A 22,491-nucleotide genomic window follows, 5' to 3' on the forward strand; every position below is an offset into this window, starting at 1 on the left:
CTGGGGCTGTACCCCATTCACCTGAGTGCCTCTAAAATTAACTTTATTTTATGCTGATATCCGGAGAATTCAGTAAGACTCTGACCAGCAAAATGGACACAGCATTTGGCTTCCAAACTCCTTCTTATATTGAAATATTAGTATGTAAAGTTTTACCAGTTAAACAGTTGGACAACATAGCACAAACACATTTGGCAGGCTCCTGACCCCTAATTTCCGAAGTTTTGGATCTTCTCCCAGATCTGGACTGAGAGTGTCCAGCAAACTCTAATTGTGCCAGTGATAAGAACAAGAGCTAGTAATATCCAGTTTAGCTCGTAGTAAAATCTAATTTCCACCGGAAACCTGCCATTCTGAATTGTCCTTTGCAATATTTCAATTTGTGAGTAAACACAGCCCACATGTCTGTAGCTGTCTCTGCCACATTTTTTTCCCCTCATATTAAAACTCTAAAATGTTTATAAGAAAACTAGAAGATTTAGAAATACATTTGGCCAGATAATTGGTTTTATAGATGTGCACGCACGCATGCACACACACCCCCCAAGCAGCCGACAGCTCTTAAGCCTATCACTGAGTAAATTCGGATCCCTGCAAATTTAATTTATCCAGCAAAATTGAAGCAGTAAATCAGAAACTCAATACTACCATGTATTATTAGGGAAGGAATATACAGGAGGCCATGTTGAGTGCTCTGTACTTCCCAGTTAAATTGGGAGGAGGAAGGGAAAGAAGAACAGAGTGGGAGTGGACGAGAGACAGGGAGGAGGGACAGAAGAGGGAGAGAAAGTCTGCAGCAAGGGTTGAGAAGAGGAGATGAAAGGAGGAAAAGAAAGAACCAGGTAATATCTTGTATTTTTACGAGAAAATTCCCAGTGCTTCTCAGCTAAGCCAAGCACTGAGTATATCAGACATCAGCTCCTCCAGCCACTACGGGAAGGCCAGATGGGAGGCAGGAACGCAGTATTCAACAGTGGAGCATGGGTATCAGACAGACCCAGATCCCACAGCAGCGGCCACATGGAGCTACAACAGACTGTCATTGTAACCTATCGCTCCAGGACAAGACCAAGTAGAATTTTTTGTCACACCTGACCATTTGTTGTAATTTAGCTATTCAGCACCATTCTGTGGGAAATTACCTAGGCATACAATGAAATCCCATCAAATTTACATTTACCTGAAATACCTTGTACAGTAAGTTTCCTGTACACAAACGAGTCCTGTCCTGAGAATCTGTTTGTAGGTCCAATTTGTTCCTAAGTCCAACAAAGTTAGCCTAGGTACCCAACTAACACATCGGCTATATAGTACTCTACTGTGATAAGTTTATAATACTTTTCCCACAAGAATGTCATATCTGCTGAAATAAATATATGTACTAAGGATCCAATGAAATCCTAAAGACCACACACAAAATTGAACTCAGTTTTAACAAATGTGGTCACAGTGAAGTCACTGGAAATCTGATTTTTAATCTAAAATCCAGTATCTGTAATAGCTAATGCACATTCCCATTCAAAATTCTCCAGAGTGAAGTTATTTTATAGACTTGAGATATAATGTTTAAAGAAGTATTTGAATCTAAGGTTGCATATTCTAAGAAGTTCTTGAACTAGTACCAAATAAAGGAACACTTGTATTTTGCACTAGCACGGTACTACTGTACTCTGCAGTACTGTAAGGTACACAAAAACACAGCACGTGGGGGGGGGGGGGGCGCATGCACACGACAACGCGTGCCAGACAGGTGAACTCACTCAGGTGATGGGACATGTGAAAGCGTGTGTGCAGCTCTGCTCATGTGCAACCTGAAGGTTCCCATCCGGGGACTTACCGTGCTATTCACTGTATCTATTGTCTTGCCAATACAGCTGCATGGTTGCTGTAAAGCAACAGATGGAACGTAACATCACGCTTTACAGGCTCTACCAGGGCCGGGCTCAGCTCAGATCAGAGGCCCATGCTCTGGCTGAAATCACTTTGTGTAGGCCTGGTACTTTTTATTTTGTACTGCTGGGAAGCGACTCATGTTCGTAAGACCCAGGAACAGCAATGAGAAGTCTGCCTTTGACGGAGGAAAGATCAGACTAGTAACAGCTGGCTATCAATGTACAATACAGCTACTTTCTCTGCCAGTGTTTTATATTTTAATAATGGGCCGCTTCTTGCCTCAAATCAAATTTTTTTTTTTTATCCAAATCAAGGGTTGAGAGATGCAACCAGCAAGACCTAAGACTTTGACTGATGTAGAACTGAGACCATTAGATTCATTTTCTCTTTCAAGGTCAGGGCTGATGCAGGGGCTTCCAGAGTTATTTCCACGAATAGACTCAGAAGGCAAATAAAGTGAAAAGAAAGTGAAAGTCGCTCGGTCATGTCTGACTCTTTGCGACCTTGGGGACTATACAGTCCATGGAATTCTCCAGGCCAGAATACTGGAGTGGGTAGCTGTTCCCTTCACTAGGGGATCTTCCAACCCAGGGATCGAGCCCAGGTCTCCTGCATTACAGGAGCAGCTGAGCCACGAGGGAAGCCCAAGAATACTGGAGTGGGTAGCCTATCCCTTCTCCAGTGGATCTGCTTGACCCAGAAATTGAACCAGGGTCTCCTGCGTTGCAGGTGGATTCTTTACTAACTGAGCTACCAGGGAAGTCCCCTAGAAGGCAAAATCTGAAGGAAAGATGCATGAGGTCTGGCGACTAAGGAAGAAGAGTACCCACGTCTACATCCAGGCTGGAAGGAAGATCAAAACTCGGTATACATTACTCTCCAAGCTTCCACACTACAGAACTCTATAGAATGATCTTCATATGCTGTCTGCGCACTGGAAAAAACTAGTCTGAAAAGCTGCTTGGGTCTTTATCTTACGATAATTTTTTTTAACTGACAAAATGAGGTTGATTTCTTCCCTATCACTACACAACTGATAAAAAGGAAACCCGCAGTCAACTTTACAGTTGAAAGAGGTCCCTCAGGCTTCAAACCAACTTAACAGCAGTTTTTATAATTACCATATTCACTCAGGTTTTCCTCTTGACATTATTTTTAAAAAGGCGTAGAAGCAGCAGGAGGAAGCCAGGGCTTACGTAAGAGTCCTTGTCTTGTTTTATTTTTGACAATCTTTCTTCATTTTTGAGACTCTCAATCCTATTTCCCACCTTAAGGTAAAAACAGAGTTTACTTGCTGGAGAGCAATTTGGTTTAGCTAGCAGAATTTTAAATAGGCATGTTATTTGACCCTATAATTTCGCTTCTGGAATTTACCCATACAGAAATACTTGGGCAAATGTTCCACAAAATAAGCACAGGATTTAACTGCAATACTGTCTGTAATAAGACCAAATGCAACCAGCCAACCAATCCATAAATGCTCATCAATGGGAAATTAAATTATGAAATAAATGAGCTGACAATGATTCAGCAGTTTAAAAATGAGTTTGATTTCTATGAACTGACCTAATATATTGTGATAAAATAAAATGAATAAGGCAACATATGTACAGCATAAGCCCATTTCTGTGAGATAAACTGACAGAGGTGTGCATGTGTTTATCTATTTATCTATACATATACATATGTAGATGTTTGCAAACACACACTTTCGAATGTGCAATAAAGATCTGGAAATATATCCAGGGATTGTCTTTGGGAATGGATTTTGGATAGGAGAATAGGAAAGACATTTTCATTTCTCAAACTTTTTTTTTTTAAATAAAGCTAACCGGCATCTGCATCCCCTAAGTCGTTCCTTCCCACACAATTCCTGTTTCTGAAAATGGCCTGCAGAGTCAGAGACTGTGGAGACGGAGGCTCCAGGTGCACGTGCTTTTGAAGAGGACACAGTGGGGAAGACTGATCAGCCAGGGCTGATAACACTGTATTTACAGGCTGCCCCTTAAGTGTCACTGATTCAGGGACAAAGGCCAGGCGCTGCATCAACATCAGCTGGTTTTACAAGGATCCCAACTTCTCGGGCCTCAACCCAAACTAGAGAAGATGGCAATGTAGGAGACAAAAGACTGAGAAATCAATAAGCCTAGGGTAGAAGGGCATGGCGGAGAAGGCAATGGCACCCCACTCCAGTACTCTTGCCTGGAAAACCCCATGGATGTCGAAGCCTGGTAAGGCTGTAGTCCATGAGGTCGCTAAGAGTCGGACACGACTGAGCGACTTCCCTTTCACTTTTCACTTTCCTGCACTGGAGGAGGAAATGGCAACCCACTCCAGCGTTCTTGCCTGGAGAATCCCAGGGATGAGGGAGCCTGGTGGGCTGCCGTCTATGGGGTCACACAGAGTCGGACACGACTGAAGTGACTTAGCAGCAGCAGCAGAAGGGCACGAACTCATTCTCTCACCCCTTCCCAACAAACAGTGAGCTGTCTGTTTCTTCTTTATCTTTTCATTTGATGGTTTAAACCTGTGGCTCAGGTAAAGAATCCATCTGCCAGTGCAGCAGACGTGGGTTTCACGTCTGGGTCAGAAAGATCCCCTAGCGGAGGAAACGGCTACCCACTCCAGTAACTGAACACCAATGTAAAACACAGTACCTATGTCTATGAGCCCTTGAAATGTGGCTAGTCTGAACTGAGATGTGCTGTCAGCATAAAATATATACTGCAGTTTAACAATTTAGTGTTGAAATAGAGTATGATCCATATTCTTATAGTTATTGCACATTTAAATAATAACATTTTGGATGTGTGTGTATGTTAGTTGCTCAGTCATGTCCGACTCTTTGTAACCCCATGGACAGGATCCCACCAAGCTCCTCTGTCCATGGAATTCTCTAGGCAAGAATACTGGAGTGGGTCGCCACGCCCTTCTTCAGGGGATCTTCCCAACCCAGGGACTGAACCCGGGTCTCCTGCAGTGCAAGCAGAGTCTTTACATCTGAGCCAGGGAAGCCCTATTCCATGTTTACATTTTGTATATATTGTGTTAAAAAATCAATTTTACTTGTTTCTTTTTACTTTTAATGTGACTTCTAGAGAACTTAAAATGACATGGTTCACATTCTCTTTTCTATTGGACAGAACTGGTTTAGACTTTCATAGACATTCCATGTGAATTATCTATATATTTAAATGTGTGAAAAAAGGAACCGTAGAGAGGGAGGCATGTACACACACGCACACACCACTACCCCCTGCCCCCGCCGCTGTGCACATCTGTAACTGCTGCCCTATATATTTATATGCCCACCCGGCTTCCCAGTGTAGCTCATTACACTTCAGTGTACCTGTCACAGGTCATACAGCTCTGAGTTCAAGCTCTGCAACAACCAGATGTGGGATCCTGGGGCAAGCTGCCTGGGAGGATTAAATTGTATAATGTATGTCGAGTTCTCAGAACCACGACAAGCATGTGTCATAAGAACCCCTGTCAGCAAGGGTGAGCTCTGCATGACGTGTTAAGAATTCTAGAAATGACCAAGCCACAATTTCGCCCCGAAGCAAAGAATATCAGAGTTAGAGTGAATCTTGGACGACATCTACTCCCGTGTTGTAAAACCCTTTTAGATTCCAGAAGCCCAGTAAATAAAAAAGATGAAATCAAACTGCTCTGAACAAAGCTGAGTAGGGGAACGAAAAGGGCTGGGCACTCTTAGACTGTAGAAGGATACGAATACCTCTGTGAAGGTCAGAATGCCATGGATGTAGTAGCTTATCCCGGCCTCTCCATTTTACAGATAAAGACACTCAGCTCCATGGTGGGCTACGGTCCATGGGGGTCACACAGAGCCGACTGAGTGAGCATGCATGCACTGATACAGGACATCTTTTTGTATGCCTATTTGATATCCTTGTATCTTCTTTGGTGATGTGAATGTTTAAATCTTTTGCCCATTTTGAACTGGGGTGTTTGTCTCATTATTGAGGGTTTGTTTTTTTTAGGCACCATACACTCAGAATGTGGGGGCGGGAGGTGGGGGGGCGTCTCTGGGGAGAGGGCGGTTCTCCTCCCTGAAGAGACATCTTCCAGGTTTAGCTCTGGAAGATTTAGAGAGGGCAAGGGGCCACCTAGGATAAAAGAACTGAAAGGATTCTAAGGAGGAAAACCTCAAGACACGTTTTGGGGCCACAGGGTAGGCCCCCTTCACGAACATACATTTACATCTTGGAGAATAAGATGTGACATGGGCAGAATGCAGTTGGGGCTTCTTCTTCAGAAGGTCTCGAGGGTCAAGGATCCTACACCAGTTTTAACAAGTTTTGGAAAAAGGGCGACAATGGAAAGATTAATGTATTGGAAGGAGGCAGGAAATAGGCAAGAAACAGGAAAACAGGCTGGCAGGCAGACCCAGGGAGTCAGACCCAAGGGGTGGGAAGCTGGGCAGCTGTTGGGGTGCCCTGACAGGGAAAGGCTGGCCTGATGGGGGCATCTCAGCACACACCATGAAAACAAACACATTCCTGTTAAAGTAATACTGTGGTTGCTCAGTCGATAAGCCACGTCCGACTCTTCACGATCTCACGTACTGCAGCACTCCAGGCTTCCTTGCCCTTCACCATTTCCCGGAGCTTGCTCAAACTCATGTGCATCGAGTCGGTGATGCCATCCAACCATCTCATCCTCTGTCACCCCCTTCTCCTCCTGCCCTCAATCGTTCCCCGCATCAGGGACATCAAGAGTAAGAAAAAAACCACTGATTACGATTGAAAAGTAGTACTCCTTGTTCTTACTTAGAACTCCCCTGTGTGCACTGTTTAACAAGATCAGTTCTTTTCCTGGGTACCACCACCTTGGGTATTTCCTCACTCAAGTAAATGCTTCTTTGGAGTTTTTCCCATCTGGTGGCCTCTCTGAAGAAGGAAAAAAAGAGATCCAAGAAAACATCCAAGAAGAGACAAGAAACCTTAGGGTCCAGGGAGTGCCCTGGTTTCCACTTAAATGTTCTGACCTAAGCTGGGGTGATGGGTCTCCTCTCAGTGGCTGGGGCCTGCCTGGGTACCTTGGTGTTCAGAGCCTCTGGTCAAGGACCTCATTTCCCTGACGTCACTGAGTAAAGTGCTCAAGTATGGGGAACGCCAACACAGTACCCAGTAGGACAGTTGGCAGGGCACTCAGTGACATTTTAAAGATGTTTGCTCCCAGACCGCTCAGCCACAAAGGACGGTTTCACTGTTAGTTTCTCAGCTACTGGGTGTTCAATTCATAGAAATCAATTATGGCAAGCTGAGAGAGGCCACCATCTGAGGCGGGGTAAAATCATGAAGCCTTGTTTGTTTCTTTCTAACAGGGACTGTATTTGTTATGTTCTTCTTGGTGGCATCTGGCATTTTTTAGCTAGGGATCAACAGAGCTGGCAACTTTAGCTGGCAACTTGGGACTTCTAAGAACTACTATCTGTTTACCACAATCTCCATATTCAAAGAATTAGTAGCACGTTTTATTTTTTTTAATGTGCGTTTTCTTTTTATGACTTTGCCATCACTTGGAAAACCCCATAACCTTCAAACCACAGAAAACAGTTCAGACTGTGATCACAGGGCAGCAGACAGATACCTGGAGAGTTAACAGTTGTGAATCTATCTTTCTATGAAGTTAAAAATCAATCTCTATCATTCCTCGGTCCATCCCTCTATCCATCTCATCCCAATCTTCAAGCTGAATAGTTGTCTACTCACCCAATTTGCAGCAATGTTTTTTAGTCTTAAAATATGACTCAGTGTGGGGTAAAGACGGATCACCCATTGATGAAGAGTTAAAGGAGGAAGATAAAAAGATCCAGGGGCTTCCCTGATGGCTCAGCTGGTAAAGAACCCACCTGCCACTGCAGGAGACGCAAGAGACACGAGTTCAATCCCTGAGTCGGGAAGATCCCCTGGAGAAGGAAATGGCAACCAGCTCCAGTATTCTTGCCTGGAGAATTCCATGGACAGAGGAGCCTGGCAGGTTACAGTCCATGAGGTCCCAAAGAATCAGACATGATTGAGTGCATGCACACACACGGAAGGTCAGTGTAGCAATTATTAAGTTCATATAATAATGACAGGTGGTATTCAAACTCTCTCGCTCTTTGTCAACCATCTGCCCTAAGCTTCTTTTTACTGAGTTCATATTTCTTAGGTATCCCATTCTAGAATAAAAGGCAGGCACCTCTCAGAAAACTGGTCAGCCTTTCCACTATAGGAGAGACTAGAAGTCAAAGCTATTAGATGCATGGTTTGCTTCTTCACCTCCTTAAAATATTATTGCTGCTACACTGTAATCATGCATAAATTAATGCAGAAAAAAATGTGGCCTCACAGGTAAAACCACAGCCAAGGCAGAAACATGGCAGAGTGGAAAAATCAAAGATTAGAGAGTCAGACAGACTAGGGTTCAAATTTGGTTCTCCTATAGAAGAGCTGTATGTCCACGGACAAGTTATTCACACTCCTTGTAGAAGGCTGTGGTTCATCATCTACAAACTGAGTTAACAGTCCTCAGAATGTGGGTTTAGCGAGATAACACTAATTAATTTAAGATAGTAGAAAAACTAAGTATAGTTATCTTAAGAGTATGGCAAAAATGATGAAGGTGTTAAAAGAGATGACACAATTTGGGAACTACTGCCATAGCAACAAGGAGGAAGCCAGAGGGAGGGGACACATGCCAGGATTCCCTGATGTAGGGTCAGCTAAGGCAATGAGAGTCTGCTTCCAGAAGGCATGGCCTGTGTGCTCTCAGCTGGACACCACAAACAGGTGGGTCTGCACTGAATCAGGAGTCAAGCTGGAAGCAGGTCAAGCTGGTGGCTGGACCCCAGAATTCAGCTGGCATGACTGAGAAGCCTGCACATTCAGATATCTGGGTGTTATCGCAGGAAATACCAAAACGTGAACCGAGCAGGAAGAGGGGTCAGATGCCATGGCTGTTTTCAAGGTCGCATCCAAACCGGCAGGAACTACCCAGGAGACAGAGCACCCGCCCCAGGAAGGGCGTGTATGGCAGGCCCAGATGGATTCATTGTCCTTCAGCCTTAAAGGCACATGGGTCTGGATTCTGATATGGCTTCCTGCTGCCTGCAATTATTTCTCCGTTTGCTCTCCCAGTATAAGGCTCCTAGAGAGGGGCTACTTTCTTCTGTGCACATCTGAAGAGCCAGGGGGTCTCTACCCAGCAGCTTGCTATCCCAGAACTGTGAAGCAGACTGTTGCTGTTGACGTCAGAGGAGGCTCTCTTTATGCCTCCATCAGAGTCCCTTCTCAGATCCAGTGCTGGGTGAAGAGATGGGTACTCCTGTCTCCTGGACTGAACACAGAATGGATTTTCCCATAGAAGAAACTGTTGTTAAGCAGAAAATTTTCATAAATAACGTTTTGTATATGTTCCAGGTTGTTACAGGATTCTCTGCAAGCTAGTCTGGGAACCAGACTACCAACTATACCACCGCATCAGTGGCAAAATGAAAATATGGCTGTAAAAATGAAAAGTGGCTGTAAAATGAAAATGTGGGTAGCAATTGTCCCATAAGTGGTGGCTATCTACACTTAAAAATATAACACATTCCTTACTAGAGAACATGTAACACTACATATCTTAAATTTCATCTTTCTTTTAACATCTTCCAGAAAAAGACTGATTTTATCATCAATTATGGCTGGTATTCAAGTTTTATACTGTTGAAAAATAACTGATCCCCCTCCTCTCATAACAAAAGAAGGACCCAATCTTAACATTTGAGGATAATTCTAGCTAGACACATCGGGGCTTCCCAGGTGGCTGGCGCTGGTGGTAAAAAATCTGCCTGACAGTACAAGAGACATGGATTTGACCTCTGGGTCAAGAAGGTCCTCTGGAGTAGGAAATAGCTACCCGCTCCAGTATTTTTGCCTGGAAAATTGCAAGGACAGAGGAGCCTGGCGGGCTACAGTTCATAGGGTTGCCAGGGAGCTGGACGCAACTGAGCGACCGAGCGCAGCACTAGATGTCAAAGTAATTCCAAACTCTAACCATCTCTCATCGGCACCAAATGGTTCATGGGATGAACTGAAATGACTGTCTTGACTCCCACACTGCAATATTGTCAGTAAATTATTCCTGATTCTGACCATAAGTGTTTAACCCAATATTTTCCACATTTGTTTGAAGAAAAGAACTACATGAGGCACTTTTAATTAAAGACAAGAATGCCAGGCCCTAGCCCAATAAGAAGTCAGAATTTCAAGAGAGAGGTCTGGTAGTCGTACATTTAAAGATTGCTATCCCCTGGTGAGACTTCCCTGGTGGCTCAGTATCCGCCTGCCAAAGCAGGAGATGTGGGTTTGATCCCTGGGTGTAGTAGAATCCCATAGATAGAGGAATCATGGTGGGCTACAGTCGATGGAGTTGCAAAAGAGTCAGATGTGACTTAGTGACTAAACCACACCACCATTGATGAATCTCCACTCCAGTGGCTCCTACCCTGGATGGTGAGTTAGGATCACTTGGAGGGCTTGTGAAAACACAGACTGTTGAACCCCAGCCCAAGAGCTTCTGATCCAGTGGGTCTGGGGTGAGGCCCAAGAATTTGCATTTCCAAAAGGTCCCCCAAGTGCTGCTGGTCCAAGAACCACACTTTCAGAGCCACTTATTTAGCCTATTTAGCAAACATTGCAGCTGAATGCGGTCTTTTTTTCCCCTTCCCTCCTTGGTAGAAAAACACCACCAGACTCACAAGACTTCCTTTGGAGTAATAGCCCTCGTTCTTTTTATTTGATGTCAGACAAATAAATTTACCACTGCATCTCAGCTATCTCTTATTGTGAGAAATAAGAAGGTACGCATGAAAAGAGGTTTGGTCCTGTGACTGGCACACAATAGGCCTGCCTTAAACACCTGTGTACTTTGATACCCCTCTGTGAGCTATGCATGAATCTACTGAGGTCTAGAAGCAGGTCCCCAGATTTGTTACAGGAACAAAATTTCCTTTGGTTAAAACAAACAAATGAGCAAGCAAACAAGGGCTGACTGCATTTCTTTCTTGTGAGCTATTGTGGAGTTACATTTTGAATATAACATGTCCAACTTGGGAGAATACTCAGCTTCCAAACTCACATTTTCCCATGGAAATAAAAACAGAAGACAAAGAGAGATTAGATTCTGATTAGCCTCTCTGTTTAATTTTAACCAGGCTGAGTTTAGTACCAAGGTGTGGGTTCTTTTCCTGGCAGATCTTTATTATATTGTTTTGGCTATTTCTTGTGATATGAAAATCACACACAGGAACCGCAGACTTTCAGAGTCAAAGGTGCCCTGGAGGCCGTCGAGCCCACCCACCCACTCTAGGAATACCGCTGTAAACATCTCAGTGTGCAGCGGCCTGTTCTCTTCTTCGATAGCCAGTGAGAACAAGCCCTGATCTGCTCTTCAGATAACGCTAATCATTAGATTTGTTTCACCTTCTAAGCAAAAATCTTTATTTCTGTAATTTTAATATCTCTGGTTCTAGTTCCACCCTCTATAGTGCCTGAGTCTGTCTAATCTCTCCTCCAATTGACAGCATTTAAAGTATTCTGAAATGGCTCAGATGTCTGTCTATTTCTTTTCTGTCTAAATATTCTGTTTTGTCAACCCATCATCAAAATTTCCACATACATAATATCCCTGGTCTTCCTCCTGTGGAAAAGGCCACCTTGAGGATATTTCTCACTAAAAAAAATTCCATAACATGCTTCACATTTACCATGTCTTAGTATCACCAAGAGAAACAATAAATTGTTAAGAACAGTGGAGTGTTCTTTTCCAAACAGAGCTTCCAAGAGCCAGAAGCGACAACGACACCCAGTGACCCTGCAAGGACTGCGAAGGCAGTTTCTGGACAGACTTGGAAGTGAGAGCCGGAGGCATATGGATGTGGATACCATGATCCCACTTGAAAGAGAGATACTAGACTGCTACTTAAATTATCCAAGACCCCAAACATTTCTTTCCAAGGGAGACAGAGAGAAACAAAAAGTATTTCTTACTTTCTACGAAACATCTCTGCAAAGATGCAGCCAACGCTCCAGAGATCCACAGGGGTGGCGTAGCTGGACTGAAGCAGGACTTCCGGAGCTCGGTACCACAGCGTGACGACCTGCAAGGACAAGCGGATCCGAGCATTACTGCGGGCGACGGCCGTCTGCTTCACGCCTCATTCTGAGCGGTTTCATGCCGAGACTCGGTGTGGAAAGAGCTCCTAAAATCTTACGGGGACACTGAGATTGGAGCAGTAAGTAACGTGGGCTCATGGCTCACAGGTCAGGAAATTACATCATCCCCACAACCTGGGTTCCCACCTCAGACTCTGGGTGTCTTACTAGGATGGCAAAATAACTGAATTTCAGAAAGCAAAAGCAAGGACTTTAAAAAACAAGCAAATGAACAAATCCTTACCTTAAAACTATGGTTTCTTTCTTAAGGGGCTTAAAAAAAAAAAACAATACGTGGAAAACAGGTGATGGCAATGTGTTCAGCTCAATTCCCAGTTCAGCCATTTGGGGAAATTAGAAGATGACTCCAGGGGCTGTTGGATGGTGACCCTGAAGCCTGCAGAGCACCCAGGACAAGTCAAAACTACTCTTATCACGAGACTGTGGGGAATCAAAACAAAGCCCCCTTCAATGCCACTCTTGTCAGAAAACAAAACATGAAGAACCTGAGGGAGAACGTGCAACCCAACCGCTTACACCGCGTGGAGAACGCCGTCCAAAGGGAGGGACTCCTGCGTGGGAAGAGCCCTGCTTTAAACCGAGCAGTGTGATAACAGATAAACCAAGCACAACCAACTATTTCTGCAACACTGAAAGGTGAGGAAATCATATCACTCAGGTTCTAGATTTATAAGAGCAAATGGGGGTTTGAGTGCTTCTTTTTAGCAGAAATTCTATGGATGTCTGAATTGAAGATACATACTTTCTTGTCAGGTAAGGAATTCAATACCGCATCTATTACATAGCATTTTACATTATTCAGATTCCTTCTCTCATTACTCTGTTTTACCTAATTGCACTTTCACTGATGTCTATCTAGATTTCCTGAAGTTCTGTTTATCTGCGTTGATGCTATAGAACTTAATGCATCAGGACTGCAGTAGAAATTTTTTGGGAAAAAAAAAATGGTTGCCATCAATTGCCTTCTTTCCTTATATACACACTCCTCTCATTAAAGACTGGAGTTTAATTCACCTTCCCTTCTATCTGAGGTGCCCTTAGTGACTTGCTTGACCAACAGAATATGGTGGAAGTGACATCTGAGACTACCTAAGCTCAGAGAAGGCAGTGGCACCCCACTCCCAGTACTCTTGCCTGGAAAATCCCATGGATGGAGCGGCCTGGTAGGCTGCAGTCCACGGGGTCGCGAAGAGTCAGACACGACTGAGCGACTTCACTTTCACTTTTCACTTTCACGCATTGGAGGAGGAAATGGCAACCCACTCCAGTGTTCTTGCCTGGAGAATCCCAGGGACGGGGGAGCCTGGTGGGCTGCCATCTCTGGGGTTGCACAGAGTCCGACACGACTGAAGTGACTTAGCAGCAAGCTAGGTTATAGGATTACCTGAGCCTTTCTGAATGTTTGCTCTGAAGATGCTTCCTTTTGGAAACCAGCTGCTGTGCAATGAGCAGCCCACAGAAATGTCCCAGCCGACAGCCTCATCTGAGCTCTCGGCTGAAAGACCATGTGAGTGAGCCATCTTGGACACTGCAGCCTGACCAGTCACCCCAACAGATGACTGTGGCTCCTGGCAGCATGACATGGAGCAGAAACCTGCCCACTTGAGTCCCACCAACTCACAGGATTCTGACTGATAATGAAACACATGGCCTAGTCACACGTGAGACCACATCACTGGCTTTCAACCCTGACTGTGCACCAGGATTGGGGCGTCTAGAAAAACACATGTGTCTGGGCCTTATCCTGCCCCTAACTTACTTAGATATCCATGGGTGGGGGCCCTGCAGTTCTTCTTTTTTTTTTTTTTTTTCTCTTCCTCCTCCTTTTTTTTTTCTTTTGGTTAAACTTCATTAGGTAACCCTAACCCTTGGCCAGGTTTGAGCAGCACTCATTTATACAAACGTATCTTCCAGCTCCTGCCTCCATGGTTTTTGATGACACTGTTCTAGTCTGACAAACTCTACTTTCTCCTCCACAGGTTGAAATTCTGCTTCTCCTACAAAGTTCAGCTTTGATATCATCACCTTTCCGGACCCACTGCCACCGAAAAATCATATCTTGTAATGGAGTTCTCGCAGAGTGGGACACAACTGAAGCGACTTAGCAAATAATGTAGTTCATAATATGGGTCATTACTGGGGCCATGGATCTGCTTTCGCCCATCATTATGTCTATAATTGCCCATCATAGTACTGAGCATGTCGCAACTGTGTTTCAACAAATACCAAATTGATGATTTTAAGGCAATCATTCCTTAATAATAAGTGATAAGTGATAATAAGAAGATAAGTGGGAAAAATTCAATCCCCGAAGAGAAGGTACTTGCTACTTTTGTTAAGAAAAGTGATTCTGGGCTCCAGTGTCTAGTTACGTAATTTATTTCTGTATTACTAATATTTCTAGCTGGAGGAACACTTCCTTGTTTCTCTAACACACTGTGAACCAAGTTGCAGGGGCAAACGGACCTTAAACTCCAGTGGTTTACAGATATACACAGATATTGTGAGATTACAGATTTATCTTCTCACTTCAGTTTGAAATAGAGTCAAACGCATGAGATGAAAAGTTTAATCTGAATACAGCATTATTTAATGCTGTTTAAAGAGGCTGTGATTTCTGACTGATCACCCATTCTAAAACATTTTAGTATAACTATCTTCACTTCTGGTACTTTAACCAGTGATACTTATTATGATCATCAAATAAATGTTTAGACAGCTAAAATAATAAGAAAAATATTGATACATTTAAGAAGTTCCTTTTGTTTCCTTTTAAAATTTAGTTACCACACAAAATGGGTAATGCATTTTTATCAAAAGCTTTAAAAAATGTCTAACTTCCCTGGTGGTACAGTGGTTAAGATGCCACACTTCCAATGTAGGGGGTGCAGGTTCAAACCCTGGTCATAGAACTAAGATCTCACATGCTGGGAGGCCAAAAAAAAAAAAAAGTCTATTAATAATAACCATTTGGCCTTCTCTTTTATTCTATTAATGCTAGGTTAATAGATTTCCCAATATTGTACCACCCTTCTATTCTTGGAATAAATCATTCCTAGTCATGGTTTATTATTCTTTTATTTGACTTGGATTCTATTTGCTACTATTTACTTAGGGCACTAACTTACACTGATGAATGAGACTAATCTACAGTTTTCTGTTTTGTGTGTAATTTTTCATGTTTGCTGTTAGGGATATATGCAAACTGTCCATCCTTTTCTATATTCTGGAATATTATAAACAGCATACGAGTAATCAGTTCCTTGATAGGACGCACTTGTAAAACCACCTGGATCTGGATCTTTCCAAGCAGTATGTTTTTAACAGTCTCATGACTTTCTTCTTGGTAATTAGTCTGTTCAGGTCTCAATGTTGTTTTGAGTCAATTTTGGTAATGATAAGGAATTTCCCTATGAAAATCCTTAGTCTAGATTTTAAAATATATTGGCTTAAATTTATACAATATTTCTTGCAATTATTTTCATCTCATTTATTTTTTTGGTTTTCTGAGAAAGGAAATCTAATTTTTTTCCTCTTTATATCAGTCAGGGTTATTGACAGTTTAGCTACATTATTAAAAAACTGACTTCAAAATGTCTTCTCATTTTGGGAGGCCTTACTGTTTTCTAATTTATTGACTTCTACTTTTATCTTTTTAAATCCTCCCTCCTAATTGCTTTCTAAAATTTATTTCTGAGTTGAAACTTGGATAATTTATTTTCACTTTTGATTAATGATAGAACATTTAGTTATATATTATTAAATAAACCTTCCTCATTTTTGTTCAGCTTTAAATAATACATAATTTATCTTTAATTTTCTCTTTAAGAATAAACTAGCATGAAGAATTATTTAGAAAAGAGTTTTAAAATTTCCATATTATCAGATATTTATGGTTAACTTTTAATTGCTGGATTATTTAATTGCTAGTGCTATTACATCACAGCCAGAGAATGCAACCTGTGGAATGTCTACCCTTTATGACTATGCATTTTACTGGCTTTTGTTTCATAGGATATAAGAAGAGTACTCTCTTTTAAGTGTAAAGTTCTTTATTAATTAGTTCGCCTCACACAGATCCTTACTTATATTCTTCTATACTGTGTCAAACTGAAAGATAATTGAGTCTGTGCTTTCCTTCCCCCAGAATCTCCTTGTCCTTCTAAGGGTTTCTGCCTTATACACACTGGCTTTATGTTTTAATATGTGAAATTAATTACAACAAAATATTATTCAGATAATAAAAATTTGGGTGACAGTAGACATAAAGCACAAAACAAACACACAAGTGCTTCTAAGTCAGCTACAAAACATAATGGAAAAGGACCGCATTCACACAGTAACAAAAAAATGTGAAACACCGAGGAATTGAAAAAAGCAAGATCTGTATTAAAAAAATGACACACTGTTATTGAAGAATATAAAATAAAAACTAAATAAATGGTGAGACAGACTATGACTAAGATGGGAAAAAGCCATATCATAAAGATAATTATCGTTCCTGCATTTAACACAAAAATGTAAGACAATCCAATGATGTGGGGGAGTAACTTAACTTTGATAGTTAGGTGCCTCTGGCGGAATAACACTTAAGAAGAGCTGAAAACAGTTTGAGAAATTAGGATGAGGGGGATTTGTTCTTTGTCACCAAAATACACTCTGAAGTGAAATGAAAGTCGCTCAGTTGGGTCCGACTCTTTGCAACCCCATGGACTATACACTCCATGGAATTCTCTAGGCCAGAATACTGGCGTGGGTTTCCAGTCCCTTCTCCAGGGGAATCTTCCCAACCCAGGGATCGAAGCCAGGTCTCCCGAATTACAGGTGGATTCTTTACTGTCTGAGCCACTAGGGAAGCAGGTACAGCAAATAAAACAGTAGGTGCTAACAGATTAAAAAATGAATAAAGTTCAGAAAGAGAATGAGATATTTATAAGGTGATATTTACAAGATATTTTATAAGATATTCTGATAGGCTGAGTTTCATTTTAGAGAGAGAGAGAGAGAGAGAATACACTTCAATAGGTGAAAGCAAGACAACTGGCCATTCATTTGGAAGAAAAATAAATTTGATCCCTACTTTATACCATGTATAAGAAGAAAGAAACAGAGCTAGAAAAATGTATTAGAAGAAAACAGAAGAGGATCTTGGGATGTGGAGGCCTTTCTCAGCATGATGGGTAATCTAGAAGCCTGAAATGAAAAGATTCACAGATCCAGCTATTTAAAACTGAAATCCTCTTCAGCAAACACTGTAAATAAATGCAAAGGGTGAATGACAACCTGGGAGAGAACATCTAAAACAAATTATATCAATAAGACAATACAAAAGAAAAATGGATAAAAAATATGAAAAAATTCAAAATAAAAAACTAGAAAAGATACTCAATCTCATTGAAAGAAAGAAAAGAAAGAAAGGAAAAAGAATGAAAGAAAAGGGAGCAAGGAGAGAGAGGAAGGAAGGCTAACACAATAAGATAATACAACAATATACAATAAAGTAATACAATCAGAGAGCATCGTTTTTGCCTGATGGGCAGAAAGGACAGAATACCACTATTATAGAGCTGGCCATGGTATGGAAGGAAGGAAGGAAGGAACCCTGTATGTTTTAAATGGCAAACTCGCACAACCTCTTTAAAGGACAATCTGACAGTATCTATAAAATTAATAGTACCTATGTCTCTGAACCAGAGTTCCATCTGTGGGAATTTATCCTATAGAAATACTCACACTAGTATACAAAGAGGTATTTGCAAGGATGTTTACTCCACAATAATTCCCAATAGGAGAATATTATTCAGTCATCAAGAAAGATGAGTTAGCTGTCATCGTGCCCATTCCTGTTCACATGAAAAGATATTCATGATACACTGTTAAGTGAACAGGTAAGTCTTGAAGCAGCGCAAAATTTTTTTCCATTTTTATTAAAGATTATGTGTGGGTGTAAATAGTCACTTATGCATACAAAAATGCCTGCCAGGATTCTATACACAGACACCTAGCTTTAAGAGGGCAGCTGTCATGGAGACGTGGCAGTGCGGGAGGCGGAAAGTGGGAGAGAGAGGAGCGGCTGGATGGCAGTCTCAGAAGCACAAGGCCAGTCAGCTGCTGTTGGTAAGCACATTTTATAGCTGAGACAACAATCAGAGAGGCTGGGTAATTTAGCCAGAGTCAGGGAGCTGCCACGTGGGATTCTCCTGGGCACTGATTTCAACCCCATACTTCCTCCTCAGCATCCAACCCAGCCCCCTTCTTTCAGCACTCCAAACACCCACACATCAGCAGGCAAACATACAGGTTGCAATTAAAGAACTGAAAGAAAAGGATTTTAAATGTTCTTTGAAATATTTTAACATGAACTTAAAAAAAAATCTCAAAAATGCAGCTATCCTTTGGGGTTAAGTGATTTCCTCTAAAAAAAGGTTAAAGAAAAAGGCTTCATTTTTGGTTCGAAACCACAACAGTGCTCTGCATGGTACAAATGTATTCACCAAATTCCCATTTGATAACTTCAGTGAAAGTTAAGATTTAAAAAACTCTCTATTATGTCTTAGAGATTTTTAATTGGGCTATGTTTAAATCATTGTAACAAGGTGAGAGGAATTAGATTCATTCACTGGGTTTATGTTTATAGTCTTTTTGAACCATCAACATTTATCTAAAGAGCTATCTTTTTGGTTAATCCTTATAAAATTCAAATGCATGAATGTCAAAAAGTATGAACTATACATTTCTAGTTGATTCTCCAGGAAAATAACCCTAATGCTGTCCAGCTACTGCTAAGCCACTTCAGTTGTGTCCGACTCTGTGTGACTCCATAGACGGCAGCCCACCAGGCTCCCCCGTCCCTGGGCTTCTCCAGTCAAGAACACTGGAGTGAGTTGCCATTTCCTTCTCCAATGCATGAAAGTGAAAAGTGAAAGGAAAGTTGCTCAGTCACGTCCAACTCTTCGCGACCCCATGGACTGCAGCCTACCAGGCTCCTCCATCATGGGATTTTCCAGGCAAGAGTACCGGAGCGGGGTGCCATCGCCTTCTCTGATGTTATTCAGAACTTACATTTAAAATAATAAATGACTGCCTTTTGCAATAGATATAAATCTAACAATTATTCCCTATTTATGTAACATTAGCTCATGTATCAAGTAAGCTTCCCTAGTTTTAATTTGCGAATACATGTGGCCATTCCATTTTCTGACCCATAGTCCTTCAATCCTCACTGCTGCTGCTAAGTCATGTCAGTCATGTCCGACTCTGTGCAACCCCATAGACGGCAGCCCACCAGGCTCCCCCGTCCCTGGGATTCTCCAGGCAAGAACACTGGAGTGGGTTGCCATTTCCTTCTCCAGTGCATGAAGGTGAAAAGTGAAAGTGAAGTCGCTCAGTCGTGTCTGATTCCTAGCGACCCCATGGACTGCAGCCCACCAGGCTCCTCTGTCCATGGGAGTTTCCAGGCAAGAGTACTGGCATGGGTTGCCAGTGCCTTCTCCCAATCCTCACTTTAAGTCACTGTAATTTTAAAATATCTGAAATGATGACAACTTCTGTAATTTCATAGGATTTCAAATACATAACTTCCAAGCTTCTGAGAACAAATTGTAACAAATTTCCCTGACATTAAAGTATAAATTCTGTTTCCTAAGGAACTACTACAGTTCTGTACCTCTAAAAATTTCTGATGGAAGACTGCCTCACTTAAAACCAGTTTAAGTCACAGGAAAGCAGATTTACTAATTTTTAATAGAAAGTTTTATAAAGAATGAACAAAACATTAAAAAAATCCGTTTTGTTCAAGGTTTTAATGCATGAAGTAACATAGAAAACTTTCAACAATATAATCAATTAATTTCTACCCACATATTCTCTCAGTTTAATAATTCTACATACCCTTAAAAACAAAACATAATGGTCAGTTAAAAGACATGCTGTGTAAACAATCAGTACAATGTATAAAGATCAACATTTAGAAATCTAAGACAAAGGTGGCTTCTAAGGGTAACAATGACGTTGTCTACTAAGCAAAGATAACAATAGGAACTATGGACAGAGTTTGGTGGTTGCAGCCAGCTGGAACCCAAGCAAATATGATGTTTATTACAATCACTGCATGTATTAACAGCCTCTAGAGGTGCTGGATGGATTTGGCAATAGGAGGGGGAGCCAAAGACAAGGGGAGTTCAAGGATATTTACACAAGTGGATGTATCTGTTTAAACTGCTTTGATCTCTATTCACAATTTTGTGAAACAGTTCAGTACAGTATAAGATAAAGTAGAGCCAAGGCCAACTCTGACTCAAAATACATGTCAGAGTAAAGCATTCTTACTTAATATTAGATTTTGCAGTCTTTAATTCATGTACCCTTTCACCAAGATCCCGAAAACCTTAGCAGATATTCTCTGAGTCATCCTTAATCTATGGCTACGTGCTTAAAGAGCACTGAAGCACGGTAAGTACATCGTGCTGGGCCAGCTTCCCTTTGCCTCTCTGCACAGGGGCCCCATTCTTGGGAGGTGGACTTGTGTCGACCATTTGCCTTCAGCCTCTTATTGGGTTTGGCCAATGGGAAGCCAAGGCAGGAGTTCAGAGAGAAGGAGAACAGTGAAGCTGAGTTTTTAACCCCTTGATTTCCTCCCAGCAAGGTGGTGCAGAGCTGGCAGGGCTGTCACCACAAAGTCAATGTCCTTCCCAGGCAGCCCACTCCACCCAACTCCAGTTAACTGCTCCCCATCACCCTTCAAGCCTGGGAATGAATGGTAACAGCTTGATGCAAGTGAGACTCACGTTCATACCATCCACTGGGCTTCCCCTAAACCCACTTCTTTGTCAATCTTCTCTCTGTAAACAAACCTTCCTTGAATTGTCTTATTTTGAGTCTGCCATCTATTTCCTGCTGGAACCTGACTAATGCATCCAGTTTGCTGATGAAGAAACTACGGTGGGTGCTGACTTTTTCTCAGCTTTCTTATCCGTCATAGAGGACATTTAGACTGGATGACTTGTACAGGGACCTCTGTTAGCATTCTAAGAGGTCTTAAATGATGTAGCAATGGTAATGACTTAAAAAATCCATATACTGTATAGAACCAATACATCCTTGCCTGCTCTTTGCTTTAGTAAGTACTTGTCAGGGGGAACAGTGTGGTGATTCTTCTGGGGCCAATTTCAGTAAGTCTCAAATGTAAACTTCTGTAGCGATATCTGAGAAATAAGGATAAAATTCTTAGAATAACTCAGGATTTTTATACTGTCCAAGTGAAGGCTTTCTAAGTTGTTCTCTAAGCCGTTTATTTTCTTCACACCAGTATAAAACCTTCTGTTGTGAAGTTGTTGTTTAGTCGCTAAGTCGGGTCCGACTCTTTGTGACCCCATGGACTGCAGCCCATCAGGCTCCTCTGTCCATGGAATTCTCCAAGCAAGAATACTGAAGTGGGCTGCCATACCCTTCTCCAGGGAATTTTCCCAACAAAGGGACTGAACCAATGTCTCCTGCACTGGCAGGTGCATTCTTTACCACTGAGTCTCCAGAGAAGCCCATAAAACTCTCTAGTATGTCTGTTTCTTCCCTCCAGAAGACATCCATGCTTTTGCAAAGTGAACATCAAAATGAGTGGTAATTTCACTGACTTTTCCAAAGGGTCTCAAAATTCAGTTCTTTAAAATCATACAATTAAGAGACTATAAACCATCAGAATTTTAATTCTTTCTGGCCCAGTCTTGTCATTATAAGGCCAATTAAATGGAAAGCATTAAAAGAGGACAATGCCAATAAAAGTTAACATACAAAGTACTTTCAACAAATAATAATAACAGAATCATCTCAACTAGACACATTTATAACCTAAGGGCCAGAAAAAGATGTTCTGGCGTATGACAAAAAAATGGCTGAAGTCTACACAAAAATGTCTTCAGATTTTGGGAGTTGAGCCAACGACAATCATGGCCTCTGCTGTGCATCTGCTACCCGCAGGAAGGCTGCCTATCCTTCCAGAACCCCAGCTGTCCAGAATCACTGGGGACCAGCCAGTGGGGACCACCTCTGGCTCCCGTGTAGATGTACTGGCTTCCAACTACCTGGTCACTGCTTCTGTGGTTCTCTCTGTGGCATATTCTTTCCTTGAGTCTCTGCTGGTCTGAATGTTCACAGATCACTTGCTCCAGGAAGCCTTTCCTGATCTCTTAGCTGGGGGTGGTTGCTCTCCCCTGAGTTTGCATTGCACCGTCATAGCTCCTATTTTCCATTAGAGTCATTCCATTCATCGGCCACAGTGTACACAGAGTGTCAATGCATGGAAGGTGCTCACTTACTATCTGATGACTGGACACATGAAAGAACCACAGGCAACTAACTCCTGGGGTCAGCGCTG

General features: G+C 42.0%; 1 protein-coding gene and 1 long non-coding RNA gene across 8 annotated transcripts in view; one reads left to right on the forward strand and one right to left on the reverse strand.

The window, feature by feature from the left end:
- CDK6 (cyclin dependent kinase 6) overlaps positions 1–22,491 on the reverse strand; it is a 260,451-nt gene that overhangs the window by 68,181 nt on the left and 169,779 nt on the right. For all 6 annotated transcript variants that reach the window (XM_005205136.5, XM_005205138.5, XM_005205137.5 and 3 more), the window contains 1 exon segment: positions 11,937–12,046. In XM_005205136.5, coding sequence (XP_005205193.1) covers positions 11,937–12,046 — 110 coding nt within the window.
- Positions 12,046–15,187, forward strand: LOC132345167 (uncharacterized). Of its 2 annotated transcripts, none has more exons than XR_009494324.1 (2): positions 12,046–12,875; positions 14,102–15,187. It is a non-coding gene; the product is annotated as an uncharacterized lncRNA (long non-coding RNA). The 2 variants fall into 2 exon arrangements; XR_009494323.1 differs by having other exon boundaries at positions 12,673–12,758.

Source organism: Bos taurus, chromosome 4 (genome assembly GCF_002263795.3).
Source record: "Bos taurus isolate L1 Dominette 01449 registration number 42190680 breed Hereford chromosome 4, ARS-UCD2.0, whole genome shotgun sequence".
NCBI classification, from domain to species: Eukaryota; Metazoa; Chordata; class Mammalia; order Artiodactyla; family Bovidae; genus Bos; species Bos taurus.